At 46.1% G+C, this 15,121-nt stretch overlaps 1 protein-coding gene across 1 annotated transcript in view; it reads right to left on the reverse strand.

Annotated features, from left to right (window-relative positions):
• The window catches only part of BCL2L11 (BCL2 like 11), a 22,936-nt gene extending 14,940 nt beyond the window's left edge, over positions 1–7,996 (reverse strand). The window contains exons 1-2 of the mRNA XM_018573100.1: positions 7,979–7,996; positions 3,742–4,114 (exon numbers count right to left, since the gene is read on the reverse strand). Coding sequence (XP_018428602.1) covers positions 3,742–4,099 — 358 coding nt within the window. The 5' untranslated portion in view covers positions 4,100–4,114; positions 7,979–7,996. The remainder of the gene's footprint in view (positions 1–3,741; positions 4,115–7,978) is intronic.
• Between the last annotated feature and the right edge of the window lie 7,125 nt (positions 7,997–15,121).

Below are 15,121 nucleotides of genomic sequence, written 5' to 3' on the forward strand. Positions count from 1 at the left end.
TGCGTACACACACACACACACACACACACACACACACACACACACACACACCTGCCCAGCTATTACAGATAAGAAAGCTATTTTTAAACCAGTATGACATGGCAGTGCTCGGTATGTCAAGGTCAACAAGTGCTTTCCCAGGTAGTGAGAAATAAAAGAAAAACATATACATACAGCAGCTGCCAACAAATCTGTATCCCATTAGAGTGTTTACACTTACTCAAAGCCAACATTTAACTCAAATTTCACTACTGCAGAGAGAAACTTTTGGGGGTTAAAACACCCCAAAACCACACACAACGTATCCATCCAATACATTTAATCAATATGAATTAAATGCAATCAGTGCTTAGAATCTCTACAGCATTTTTATCTAAGGTGGTTTAGAAGCAAAACATGAATCCAGCTGACCAGAACCTTTCACTGGAAAAAAAACACCTATTCTCACCTCTTACTTGTCAGATATATTACAAGAACAAACTATGTGTGCCTTTTGAATACATTCCCAGTATATTAATAATTATGCCATTCAGTTGGAATAACAGGAGAACCAACATTCAGTATTTTCCTGCTTTGAAATGACCAACACTGTATTCTGGAAGCACATGCAAAGATTTTGGTCAACATCTTAAAAGGTGTCAAAGCCGGGTTGAATCTACCCCACAAGACTTGCTCATGTATGCATTTAAACTGCAAGTCCCATCAGGAAAAGGACATGTCCTGCTCTGACTTTTTCAACTCACTTCTACCAGCTGGAGGCTGTCAGCTGATAAACCAGTTCATCTCCAGTACAGCAGAGGTATGACAGGAGCCAGAGACACTCTGGGGAAAGCTCTTTGGTTATCCTCCCCAGATGTGCCTTCAGAAAGGCAGCAAACAAAGGTGGCTAGAAGCAGGGCCACCGCATTGGAATCATGTATAGTAACAACCTTCTAGGTGCCAAACACTAGGAATCAGGTTAGCACATCCCACCCAAAATTATGGGGTTGATTTACAAAAGGCAAATAGGCTGGTCACCCTGCAAGGGAATTTTCCCTTTAGCTTAGCAAGTGTGATAAAGCTCTGCAGACTTCCCATCATCCAATCCTAGGCAAGTACTGCGTGCTAAAAATACTTTGTTTAATATTTCGTGCTCATGATTAGATAAACTTTGCAAAGGAATTTACCACATTCACTAAGATGAGGGAAAATTCCCTTTCAAAGTGAACAGCCCGTCTGCCATTAGTAAATGAAACCCCAACTATATGTTATTTTAGAAGCACAAATGTGGGTAGTAACCACTTGCTGACCGCGGTGTTAATCCCCCTTCCTGGCCAGGCCATTTTTCACTATTCAGCGCTGCAGTACTTTGACATTTATTCCGTCATGCAACGCTGTACTGAAATGATTGTTATACCATTTTTTAGGGACAGATAGAGCTTTCTTTTTGTGGTATTTAATCACCACTGGGGGTTTTTATTTTTACTATATAAATGAGAAAACGTTGAACATTTTGAAAACAAAATACAAAAAACTGGGTTTTCCTTACTTCATGCTATAAAACATTTACCATTACCCATTTTTTGGGGGTAAAATATCAAATACAGGGTCATGTCGGGTAAAAAGACACCAAACATGTTGAACCTCAAAATTGCTTGCGCCCACGAAATCGCAAACAAATACCATACTTAAAATTGGCCATAGGCGACACTTTACAAGCTTTTACCGCTCATCAGTTTAGTGTTATCAGTGATTAATGGCCCTAAAACTATTGCTCGCACTGCAACGATATGCAACATGTGTGGCGTAATCTTCGCATGTAGGCGCACCCAACGCGTATTTTCGTTTATATGTGTGCAGCCGGGGGACTTTTTTTTTTAAAGGGGGCTAACAAGCACCCTATGTGATAGATAATGCACAATGACAGGTCCTCTTTATGGAGACATCACGGGTCTCCAAAGACCCCTAATGTCACCTAGGGACCCCCAAAGTAGCTGATTAAGCAGAGATCTGCTTCACCAGCCTCTAAGCCAGTGAAATGACAGTTAGAAGGTGATTGTGTAATAGACATCGCTTCTGAGAAAACAGAGGAGAGATCAGCGCTGGCTGTTCTCTGTAAAGACAGCTGCTGTGCCGTTAACGGGCCCACGAGGGGGGGTGTTTAGACACGACAGTGGAGCCTGGGATAACGGGCGAGGGGGAGCGCCACAATGGAGGGGATCGCACACCACATGCACAGTAATACAAGCGATCGGCCGGCTGTAGAGCGCCACACACTTGTATGTAACAGCCCGTAACGGCTGTTTAGATTCCCAGCGGGACCCTGCTCACACACGAGCCGGAAGACAAAAATCACATAAATGTACGTCCTCCCGCTCGGAAGCATCCGCCGTCCACCCGTATTTTTACTATGGGTGGACGGCAACTGGTTAAGCAAGACAGATACTTTGAAGCATTTATAGGAATGATCAAACAACTAAATAAAAGATATTAGCGACTAGAGAAGGATCTCTTACAGAGGCCATATGCAAAACTATCCCTTTTAGTTAGCTTGAAGGGCCAAGCTACATGAGGTGATTTTAACCCACCCAAACAAAACCTAATACATTGCAGCTTACCAATCCTAAAATGTGTTGGCTGCATTCCTTTTCCTGTTTCAGGATTCCCCCTTACTTTCACCTGTTAATCCTGTAAATAACACTTTCTGTCCCTGGGTGACTACACTCACTCCTCCACTGTATCCAAGAAAGAAGCCACGGTAACCACCCATTCTAGACTTCAAGCATGTCTGTATTTGTTATCTCCAATACTTGTGGTGTATTGGGCTTTGTAAATGACTAGATAGAAGATAAGATTGTTTTATGCTTCCAGTTTAGCTCACAGGAAGCAACATGGATACCGCATTTCTGGCAAGATCAACAGGTATTTTCTGTACTTGCCTAAAATGTTCTTAGATGTGGTATCTGCATTAGTTTTCTTTTTTTCAGGCCCAGGAAGCTGCAATATATAAAATTTTGTTCTTGGGTTTAGTTTTGCTCAAGTGAGAAGATGAGCAGGAGGCGGTTTTTTCAGGCTAGCAGCTTTGATAGTGCTATTTCAATCTCTAGTGAGCGGCAAGGGTTAGTAATTGATCGCTAAACAGATTCAACTAATAGCTTCCTATAGATTAGGCGAAACAAAAAGCACACTGTAGATTCTTATAGCAATCAATTACATGTGATTGGTGCATTGTGTGATCATGTGACTGCCCACTACTACATGTGTAGCTTGCTCTAAAAAGGGAGCAATTTGTTGTACCTTTTTTGCCATCAACCGCTACTCCTAATGATTATTCGTTATTGATTTTAATGGCACAATTGAGCTACTAAAAAGCTCTGTGGGGATTGCCAGTATCGGATTGCCTCTCGGCACAGCAGCTAGATATTAAAATCACGTCAGTAGCTTAGCTCCTATCACAATTATCAATCAGACCTTTGAAAAAACAAAAAACAATTAAATCACAGAATGATTTGATCGAAAGAGGGGAATAAAAACGTATCAACGTTTCCAATCCTAACTTTTATTTCCATAAAAAATTTTTAAAAAAACGCACACCTAAATTCATCCACTTATGTAAGACCAGATGATAAACCAACAGGATGTTTTGATCAACCAATAGTAACAATGTGTATTTGGCCACTATTACAACAGGAAACTCAACCATTCACCATGTTTTTACATTAGGTATCCCATAAAAAAAAAAAAAAAAAAGGACTAGCTTACCCATTTCGGATAAATAATGATTGAAGGCCTGGCACGGAAGGCTTGGAGTCTGGGTGGCTTTATCACAGTACACAGGAGCAGGACTCACTTCAAATGAGAAGTACCCACTAGAAGTTCTTGAAAAAGGGGGTGGTCTTCTTACTAGCATACACTGTGGGGATCGGTTGGCATATAAATTTGGGCTGTAAGGTGTACTAGCCGAAGAGCTCCCTCCCACATCAGATCGGTGCCCTGGTAAAGGGGTGACGACGGAAGTAGGGTTCTCTATTCGAGGAGGTCGGTGCGGAGTGCGTCTGTTTGGATTTATCTGATCTTCTCCAGTGCACTCCGAGTTTAGCACCGGTGGTGGTTTGGCCATTTGGTCTTTTTATCTCTGAAAAGTAGAAAAAAAAATTGCATGCTCAGACTTATGGATTACTTTTAGCACATTCACTAGAAGCCAAAAGTAGCATAAACCAATGTACATTATACTGAAAAATGTTATCAGGTTAAAGCAATGGTATCTTGGTTCATTAATTGATAAAATAGCAGTCATAGAGCATCATAATATATCTAGCTGGGCAGGCTCTTCCTTTCCAGTATGCATACTACGGTGCAAAATGTGTCCCATCATCTAATGTTTACAAAGCCTGCATGATCCAGACTGAAGCACAGACCTTTGAAGAAGTGTAAACTCTTTCGTAAAATATCTGAATATTCACTTACTGCCAGAACATTACCTCAGACTTGGAATATGTCTCTCGGCTATAAGTATTCACTTTGTGTTTCAAAAATCATACATGTAATGCCAAAAGACATGCAGGAACTAAAGCAGCCATGGTAAAAGCATTATAAAGGCTGAAGATGTTTAACCATCTGACATTATATATCCAGGGCCTTACTGCTCACCCACAACACCGCACTAAAACATATTAACATTGCCATTGCGTTATTTGTATCACTCAGTAAAAACAAGAAAACAAGGATGGTAAAGTAGACTGTAAGACACTTCTAATGGTCTTCATCCCAAGCATAACAAGTTCACAAGAAGCCAGTATACTGTGTAGCATGACTCCCACAGCCAAGTTCCTATTCTGTCAAGTTTCCCATGTTTATTTGATCTCGGCAGGTTCCTCTTTTCTTACAGCTCACGCATGCAAGGTGCTAGATTTCATAAGTGACAGGAAGTAGAAAGTAACATTCTGTGCCGAGTGCCCTAATCAAGCTTGATGCTCCATATACACTGGCATGCTTTACATAAGAGTAGCCACTGTTTTCTATGTATTTCCTTCTATTTCCTTCCTCTTAACCCTCCTGTGTTGAATTTGTATTGTAATGTCTCCCTTCATTTTGCAAGGAGATGTGCAAAGTGCTGGAACTATATAAAAGCAATCATAATAGAACCTGCTATTTCACATTTTGCACCAGATTCTATACAAGCACGAGGACCCAAGCTAAATTATTTCGCTACGCGCCAATTTTACTGTACCACAAAGACGTAATGTAACCTACCCTTAGATTCACACCAAGGCAGCCGGCTAATTTATAAGCTGCTCTCCTCGGCTGTCAGGGACGGCACCCTTAGGTTAGTGGCAGACAGAATGACAGAGCCGAAAACACACGGCACTTTTAAGAACATATTTTTAGTCATCTGAAAGCCACTGAAAGTGCACAATTACTACAATGTTGCCACAAGTGAAAGTCCTAACAAGATCGTAGATCTAGACAAGCATCGGGGAACCAGACCCGTTCAATTTCGTAAAATTCGAAATAATTTAGATCGAGTCCCCACGATTTAGAATCTGGTGCAAAATAGCACACTATTTAGATTTAATTTAAATGTCTCAAATGTTCAACAACAGGGCTCAATGCCAAACATTTATTCCTGCAGCACACGGAAATTAAATCCGAGCGCTGCGCAAACTGTTGGCGCTATATAAATCCTGAATAATAAAAAGACACTAAATAATACCAAAACACAAAAAGGACAGACTGGCACGGTAAAGTGCAATAAACAGTCTAGGTCAGGGGTAGGGAACCTCGGCCCTCCAGCTGTTGTGGAACTACAAGTTCTATGAGGTATGGCAAGATTGACAGTTACAGGCATGACTGCCAGAGGCATGATGGAATTTGTGCCAGCTGGAGTGCTTCGTTTGGTCACCCCTAGTCTAGGTATTTAATTGAACCACATATAGTTAAAGAGCGGTATATATTAAAAAGGTTAGAAAAAAAAAAAATGACAAACAAAAAAACTTGTGTTTGTGGAGCAGTAAAATGTACGAATTGCCGATTACCATTTGGCTAAATTCTATGCATAACGGATTGTAAGCTAGCAATGAAGACGGTATTTCCCTTTAAATAAATGGACGCTGCGGATCTTTGTTTGTGAACTAAAACACGGTAGAGGGGGTTAAATGTCCCGTTGTGGGAAATCCCTCCACATAGTCCCTAAGTGTCCTCTTGGATAATCATGTCAGGTCATGTCTGTATGCAAAGGACACATTGTGACAAGTTTTGCACAAGACCTCGTCTGCTCGATATTAAATGTCTTGGGTGGCAGAATGGCATGCCTGTGTATATCGGTCCTCGACAAACAAGACGACGCACAACAGTTGTCACAACAGCACATTAATCCAGTCCTCGTACCAGCCCGACGAAGAGAAATCCAGCACACCGCCGTGCATTCTCTACAGCAAACTTGGCTTCATCTAGCAGTCCAGCGAGAGCATTTTGCATCTCTCCTTCTAAACCTTCGCTGGAGTAAAGCTTAACGTTGGCTTCGGTCTGTATCCTTAAGCATTGCATCAGCAGTCATGCAATAATAATAGTGTGATTTTCCAGGTCATTACAGGAGAGGGTGTGCTGAAATGTGAAGAGCGCCTGCTGTGGTTCTAGTGACTGCACTGATTCTCTGGTGAGCGAGCTGGCAGGGCTCCCTGTTCCAGCCCTATTGTTCTGTGAAGTGCTGAGCACAGCAAGTCTAGATCTGGGAAAGGTTTGGCACGGACTGTTGGGGTTGTAGTCAAGTGTGTCACAATAGGCTAATAGTACGGAGAGGGCGCTCACTTCTCATTTCACTAGAGTGGGGGGGAGGGAGCTTTCACCTTTCTACTGACAACTACAACGAAGACAACAATGCAGTTCACTATTCAATGCAACGATCACGAGAGCTACTCACCAGACAAAAACAAAATGTAAACAACATAAACACAACGGTGTGATCCTAAACATCACAACTCAGATTTTATACAGATCTGGTCATCTAAAAAGCGGCTTCACACACGTCAAGGATGTTTCTGTTTTTAAAAGCCAAACTTTCCAAGGATTTTATTCTCATGCATAAAAAAAAACAAAAAAAACCCCACACAACAAAACACTAAAGATCTCTGTCCGTCTACCAGATTCACAATTTGCTTATTGTGTTGTTGATCCCAAGTGTATAAAAATACATAAAATAAAATCTTATGTAAAAAATAATAATAATGTAAGAAAATAAAAATACATGTTATGAAAAAAAAAAAAAATTGACTTTTAAAAGTCAATCATGACTGTGCTGATCTGGATCTGCAGCTGGCACACATCAGAAGCTCCTTCTATATATACACACTCTAAGAACAGTATGTACAGTAAACAAACATAATAAAGAGGACTGATGCAGAGCTGGGAGATGGAGATATAAAACATTAGCAATGACAATATACTGGGGGTGGGGGGGAATTTAGTAGTTTTCTAGGGTGAAATCTCCAGTACTCAGAAATACAGTTGCGAAGCCCCCCCCCCATGCTGTGTGAGCCTGCTCTGCAAGGAAGGTCAACACTGTCCCCTTTAGCCGAGTCTTTGTTATGACTGGAGAGCTGCTCTTTGTATACACTGTCAGCCGGCGAGTGATCGCCCTGTGTCAATACACACCAAGGGCCATCAGAGGCCGGTCCTGGGGTCATACTGGGATGGGGCTCCTATATATGGGGGCCCCGGGTCATAAGAGATAAGGGAGAGTGCTGATCCCTCCGCGTACTCGGCTCCAGCCCGGCAGTGTTGACAGCGATCGGTGCTCACTTCGTTCGTTATTGTAGAGGACAGTCCCGCAGACACGCTGAGTCCTCTTTCAGCGGGCTGTCGTCTTTGAAGTACCCAGGAGATTGCAGGAGTCCGGGGAGAGGCTTCACACACAGAACCATGACACTCCAGGGCACTAATACTATCATGGCCGAACACTGATATTGCATGACAACAAGAACACAGCAGCGGCACCACTTACATTACAACTCGGGATGCATGGCCGCCCCAGCCGGGAGAATGATGAACGCCGCACAGGAAGAACAGACTGAACGATGGACGCCGGTGTTTTGTCAGCACAGCCAGTATAATACACAGCGCAGTCCGCCAGCCGCTCCGCTCCGAGGCTGCCAAGGAATACTTTTACTGTGCGAACAGTTCATCCGAGTACTATTGTGACGTCAACAGACCCGCCCCGTTCGGGTGGATTCTCAAAGCTTCGCCAATCAGCAGCTCGAGGCCGGGAAATCCCCTCCTGTGATCCCGTGATATCATCCCCGCCAAGTTCGGCCCCTCCCTGAAAGAGGCGCGCGTGAATTGTTTACTATTTTTTTTATACTTTTCTCGCGGCAGCAGGAGAGGCTCGCGCCGTCACTCGTGCGGGGTCACGTGCCAGGACGCGCCAAAACTCCTCACAGCAAGTGCGAGCGGACTGTGTGTGCCGGCCGGTCCGTACACAGGGACACCCTGCTGGATGCGTCTGTCACTGACCGGGTACAGACAACCTCTCACTGCTCTACTATGTACAATATAGAACGTTACCTGCTCTGTTTATTCACATGCCGTGCATGCATTCTACATTGCACAACCATTCTCCATAGAGTGACCTCCATTGCCCGCCGGGTCTTGTCAGTCATGGAGCACAGCTCCCATAGACCCCCATTACCTGCCGGGTCCTGTCAGTCATTGAACACAGCTCCCATAGACCCCTATTACCTGCCGGGGTCTGTCAGTCATGGAGCACAGCTTCCGGGTGCTGTCAGTCATAGAGTACAGCTCCCATAGACCTTTATTGCCCACTGGGTCTTGTCAGTCATAGAGCACAGCTCCCATAGACCTCCATTACCTGCCAGGTCCTGTTAATCATGGAGTATGGCTCACACAGACCACCATCACCTGCCGGGGTCTGTCAGTCATGGAGCACAGCTCCCATAGCCCCCCATTACCTTCCGGGTGCTGTCCGTCATAGAGTACAGCTCCCATAGACCTTTATTGCTCACTGGGTCCTGTCAGTCATAGAGCACAGCTCACATAGACCTCCATTACCTGCCGGGTCCTGTCAGTCATGGAGTACGGCTCCCACAGACCACCATCACCTGCCGGGTCTTGTCAGCCATAGAGTACAGCTTCCATAGACCTCTATTACCTGCCCGGGTCTGTCAGTCATAGAACACATCACCCACAGACCTCCATCACCCGCCGGGTCCTGTCAGTCATAGAACACAGCTCCTACAGACCACCATCACCTGCCGGGTCCTGTCAGTCATGGAGTACAGCTCCCATAGACCCCTATTACCTGCCGGGGTCTGTCAGTCATAGAGCACAGTTCCCACAGACCTCCATCACCCGCCGGGTCCTGTCAGTCATAGAACACAGCTCCTACAGACCACCATCACCTGCCGGGTCCTGTCAGTCATAGAGTACAGCTCCCATAGGCCCCTATTACCTGCTTGGTTCTGTCAGTCATAAAGCACAGCTCGCATAGACCCCCATTACCTGCCGGGTCCTGTAAGTCATAGAGTACAGCTCCCATAGACCCCCATTACCTGCAGGGTCCTGTCAGTCATAGAGCACAGTTCCCACAGACCTCCATTACCCGCCGGGTCCTGTCAGTCATAGAGCACAGTTCCCACAGACCTCCATCACCCGCCGGGTCCTGTAAGTCATAGAGCACAGTTCCCACAGACCTCCATCACCCGCCGGGTCCTGTCAGTCATGGAGCACAGCTCCCATAGACCCCCATTACCTGCAGGGTCCTGTCAGTCATAGAGTACAGTTCCCACAGACCACCATCACCCGCCGGGTCCTGTCAGTCATAAAGCACAGTTCCCACAGACCTCCATCACCCGCCGGGTCCTGTCAGTCATAAAGCACAGCTCGCATAGACCCCCATTACCTGCCGGGGCCTGTAAGTCATAGAGTACAGCTCCCATAGACCCCCATTACCTGCCGGGGCCTGTAAGTCATAGAGTACAGCTCCCATAGACCCCCATTACCTGCCGGGGCCTGTAAGTCATAGAGTACAGCTCCCATAGACCCCCATTACCTGCCGGGGCCTGTAAGTCATAGAGTACAGCTCCCATAGACCCCCATTACCTGCCGGGGCCTGTAAGTCATAGAGTACAGCTCCCATAGACCCCCATTACCTGCCGGGTCCTGTCAGTCATAAAGCACAGTTCCCACAGACCTCCATCACCCGCCGGGTCCTGTCAGTCATGGAGCACAGCTCCCGCAGACCACCATCTCCCGTCAGTCCTCACAGATAACTTATCACAATCTTGTGGTGGGTTTGAAATGTAAGTCTTGTTAACTTGCTGCACATTTTCCCTGGTAGGATGTAGACTTGCAGATCACTTGCAGCACAAGTTCTAGTCGTCACTCTTTCAATGTGTGGCAGATTTGCTTGGCAAGTCCAGCAATAGTTTGGCAAGTCCAGCAATAGCTTGGCAAGTCCAGCAATAGCTTGGCAAGTCCAGCAATAGCTCAGCAAGTCGTTTTCATATGTGCAGTTCAATTGCTTGCTATGTGGGATGTAACACAGCTCTCTCAGACCACCATTACCTGTCATAGTGCACAGCTCCCACCTGCTGATTACCTGCTGGGTCCCATCAGTCATGAAGCACATTAGCTACCATCATCTCTCACTGCCAGGTCCTGTCAGTCATGGAGTACAGCACCCAAGACCCCCATTACCTGCTGGGTCCTGTCAGTCATAGAGCACAGCTCCCATAGACCTTTATTGCCCGCCAGGGTCTGCCAGTCATAGAGCACTGCGGCCAAAGACTTCCATTACCTGCCGGGTTGTGTCAGTCATGTAGCACAGCTCACAGAGACATCCATCACCTGCTGGGTCCTGTCAGCCATGGAACACAGCTTTCATAGACCTCCATCATCTGCTTGGTTCGGGCAGTATAGAACACAGAACCCATTGATCTCCATTACCTGCCGGGGTCTATCAGTCATAGAACACAGCACCCATTCATCTCCATCACCTGCGTGGTTCTGTCAGTCATAAAGCACAGCTCCCATAGACCTTCATTACCTGCCGGGGTCTGTCAGTCATAGAACACAGCACCCATTGATCTCTATTACCTGCCGGGGTCTGTCAGTCATAGAGCACAGCACTAATTGATATCCATTACCTGCCAGGGTTTGTCAATCAAATAGCACAGCACCCATTGATATCCATTACCTGCCAGGGTCTGTCAGTCATAGAGCACAGCACCCATTGATATCCATTACCTGCCGGGGTCTGTCAGTCATAGAGCACAGCACCCATTGATCTCCATTACCTGCAACATTTCACTCTCTCCATTCCTGGACGCTCTCAATCACACACTGAGCTCAGCACCTTCTGACACCCGTCCTTGCCCACCTCTGTCACACACTGGCATACTCCCCGGCTGCCCCTCATCCCTCTGCCCCCCACCCCTCTGCCCCTCCTTCCTCTGTATAAATAATGGACTCTTTAACGTGTGTGTAACCTCCATAATGGCTTCCCTTGTTTCTCATTGAAAGTGTTTTGTTCTATTTGTTTGATAAGTGCAACAAATACCTGTTGATCCTGCCAGAAACCCCCTGAGCTGATGACTTCCTGTGCTCCCTGCCTGTTACCTGTTAGCATTGTTCCTACTGCTCTCTGTGGACTACAGAACAACGCCTCCTATATGATGGAGGAGAGGGGGAGGTGTTCTGTAAATCACAAAATACTTTTGGGCTAATTTAGTAATGGAGTTTAGAATCTTTACTCGATGATGCTGATTAAGTGAAGGATTTGGTGTGCAGATTCACTTGAACGATCCAACTGTGTCAAAAGGAGATCCCTGTGTAATCCTTTCCTCTGCATGTGATTGGATGGTTGTAGGGAATACCGACACCATTTGTTGTGTGGACATCATCAAATCCTTTAGTACAGCAGCCTGAGCGTGTGAACACTCACTTCAATCATCCAATAATGTGCAGATCAGATCAGCAAAGCCAACATAAAGGAAAAGTGGTGGTGAAAAAAAGGAAGTGTGACTTTAACCATTTTTGCTTGTGACTGGGGGCGGGGCAAGGGGTGTGTCCTTTGCCGACATTGTGCCATAAGGTGTTCCTCTTTCTCATCTTATAATGTTGGTTACTATGCATTGGGTTCTGAGTTTAGTAAACGGGTAGAGAATGTTGGCTCAGGGTATAGGTGAAGCTGTTCAATGATTGGATTCCATGGTATACTAGGATGTTTCATTCCTCTGTACAGGAGAGCCGGGTATTCAATGTGAGTGAATGTTCTCTTCTCCTCCACAGAGGTTCAGTTATACAGGAGCAGAGGATTGTCACTGTACACCAGAAACGTTCACCAATCTTAGTGAATAGGTTGGATCTCTATGTGTAATCATTGAGGCCTGGTTCACACCTGTACGTTTTGTAGCGCGTTCAACGCTCTACGAACGCTCTACAAAACGCTCAAACATGAAAATCCCATTGTTTTCTATGGGTATGGTTCACACCTTGCCGTATTTCAGCCCGTCTGAACGCGCTACAAAACGGCCCATGCCTGAAAAAGGTACATGAGCTTCTTTGTGGCGTTTTTGTCGCGCGTTTCCATTGGGATACAGCCAAGTAGCCCTAGGAAACGCGCATCACGAAACGCGCGACAAACGCGCATATTCGATACGCCTAGGTGTGAACAGAGCCTTACTTCTTAAGGTATTCAAAGTGAGCTTCTTCAAGTCATTGAGATAGCTGGGTGCACATTCACTTCCATGACTGAACATTCTCTGCACCTTTAGTTAAAGCAACCCTAATAAAGCGGAACTCCACCCATGAAAACGTGTGTGCTTATTTCAGCTCTCTAATGGCTGCTATCATAGCTGATCACATGTGCAGCACCAAGGAAATCCAGATAGAGGCGGGGATGGAACCTTCCCCGATTGTAAAGGATCGGGGCGAGGGTGTAGTTCCACTTTGAGTACTGTGCTCCAGATACGCATACATTGTGGGCCCTGTCAGTCATGGAGCACAGCACCCACCATCACCTCTCCATACCTGAACCTTTCAGTCATGGAACACAGCACCCACCATCACCTCTCCATACCCGAGCCTGTCAGTCATGGAGCACAGCACCCACCATCACCTCTCCATACCTGAGCCTGTCAGTCTTGAAGCAGAGTACCCACCAGCACCTCTCCATACCTGAACCTGTCAATCGTGGAGCACAGCACCCACCATCACCTCTCCATACCCGAGCCTGTCAGTCATGGAGCACAGCACCCACCATCACCTCTCCATACCTGAGCCTGTCAGTCTTGAAGCAGAGTACCCACCAGCACCTCTCCATACCTGAACCTGTCAATCGTGGAGCACAGCACCCACCATCACCTCTCCATACCTGAGCCTGTCAGTCTTGGAGCACAGCACCCACCATCGTCTCTCCATACCTGAGCCTGTCAGACAGGGAGCACAGCACCCACCATCGTCTCTCCATACCTGAGCCTGTCTTGGAGCACAGCACCCACCATCGTCTCTCCATACCTGAGCCTGTCTTGGAGCACAGCACCCACCATCGTCTCTCCATACCTGAGTCTGTCAGTCATGAAGCACAGCACCCACCATCGTCTCTCCATACCTGAGCCTGTCAGTCATGGAGCACAGCACCCACCATCGTCTCTCCATACCTGAGCCTGTCAGCCATGAAGCACAGCACCCACCATTATCGCTCCCTTCCCGTTCCTTTCAGTCACGGATTCATTACCTGCCGCCTTCCATCTCACATAGACTGCAGATTCCTCTGGCCGCCATCTCCGTCCGATCTCTGCACCTGCCTGGCTCTATGACACACTGACTGCCGATCACTAGATGCTTCCTGTCAGCCGCCTCTCCATACCCAGCCCCGGGCGGAGACTACAAAACACAATCACCCGGCCATGGCTGTCATATATGTCACATGAGGCTGCCCACCCATCCACCTGGGGATGGGGAGGACACGGCGGTATATGGGGGGTAGGTGTATGGGGTTGATCCTGGGGGTATCGTATTCCACAGGGTCAGTGTATGACTAAATAGACCGATCATTAGGGTAGTAGATGACAATAATATCGGGGCGATGGGTTATCAATAATCTGTGTGGACAGGTCTGGATTTACTTCCCGATCGCGAAATAAAATGCACACAGAGTGTACTGCGGGTTTTATTCAACTTCATAATGAAGTACAGCAGACTGTGAGATCTCTGAGAATCACGGAGACCTGATGTAATAAATAGAAGGTGCGGGATGATGAGTTTTGTAATTATTAGCCATGATGGCATTTCTGATCGATTCAAATCGTTTTCCTATAATTATAAAGTGTAGGGATATGTCGGGTACACAGTGCTCCACACGATGTGGATGTGCTTTGTATTGGACGGTGCGGACACATGACATCGCACAGCCAGTCCTTGTATGACTCCTCAACATGTAGTTCCCCCTTCACAGTATATAGCAATCGTTCGTTACCTAAGTGTCAGTATGACGCTGTGATCGTTGTAGGGCAGGTTGGATCACATCCTTCTCCCAAATGTGCGGGGTCTGTGTGTGTGTCACATAGACGTGTTCATCTATACATGTGCAGATTATTATAATCATTCATCAAACGTTTGTCATCCAGAACTGTGATTGTAGTCCGGGATCATGTGATTGTAGTCCGGGATCATACAAATCTGTGATTGTAGTCCGGGATTAAACAGATCTGTTATTGTAGTCCGGGATCATACAGATCTGTGATTGTAGTCCGGGATCATACAAATCTGTGATTGTAGTCCGGGATTAAACAGATCTGTTATTGTAGTCCGGGATCATACAGATCTGTGATTGTAGTCCGGGATCATACAGATCTGTAATTGTAGTCGGGGATCATACAAATCTGTGATTGTAGTCGGGGATCATACAGATCTGTGATTGTAGTCGGGGATCATAAGATCTGTGATTGTAGTCCGGGATCATACAGAGCTGTGATTGTAGTCCGGGATCATACAGATCTGTGATTGTAGTCCGGGATCATACAGATCTGTGATTGTAGTCGGGGATCATACAGATCTGTGATTGTAGTCGGGGATCATACAGATCTGTGATTGTAGTCGGGGATCATACAGATCTGTGATTGTAGTC

The sequence above is a fragment of the Nanorana parkeri genome, unplaced genomic scaffold (assembly GCF_000935625.1).
Source record: "Nanorana parkeri isolate BGI_ZX_2015 unplaced genomic scaffold, ASM93562v1 scaffold46, whole genome shotgun sequence".
Taxonomy (NCBI): Eukaryota; Metazoa; Chordata; class Amphibia; order Anura; family Dicroglossidae; genus Nanorana; species Nanorana parkeri.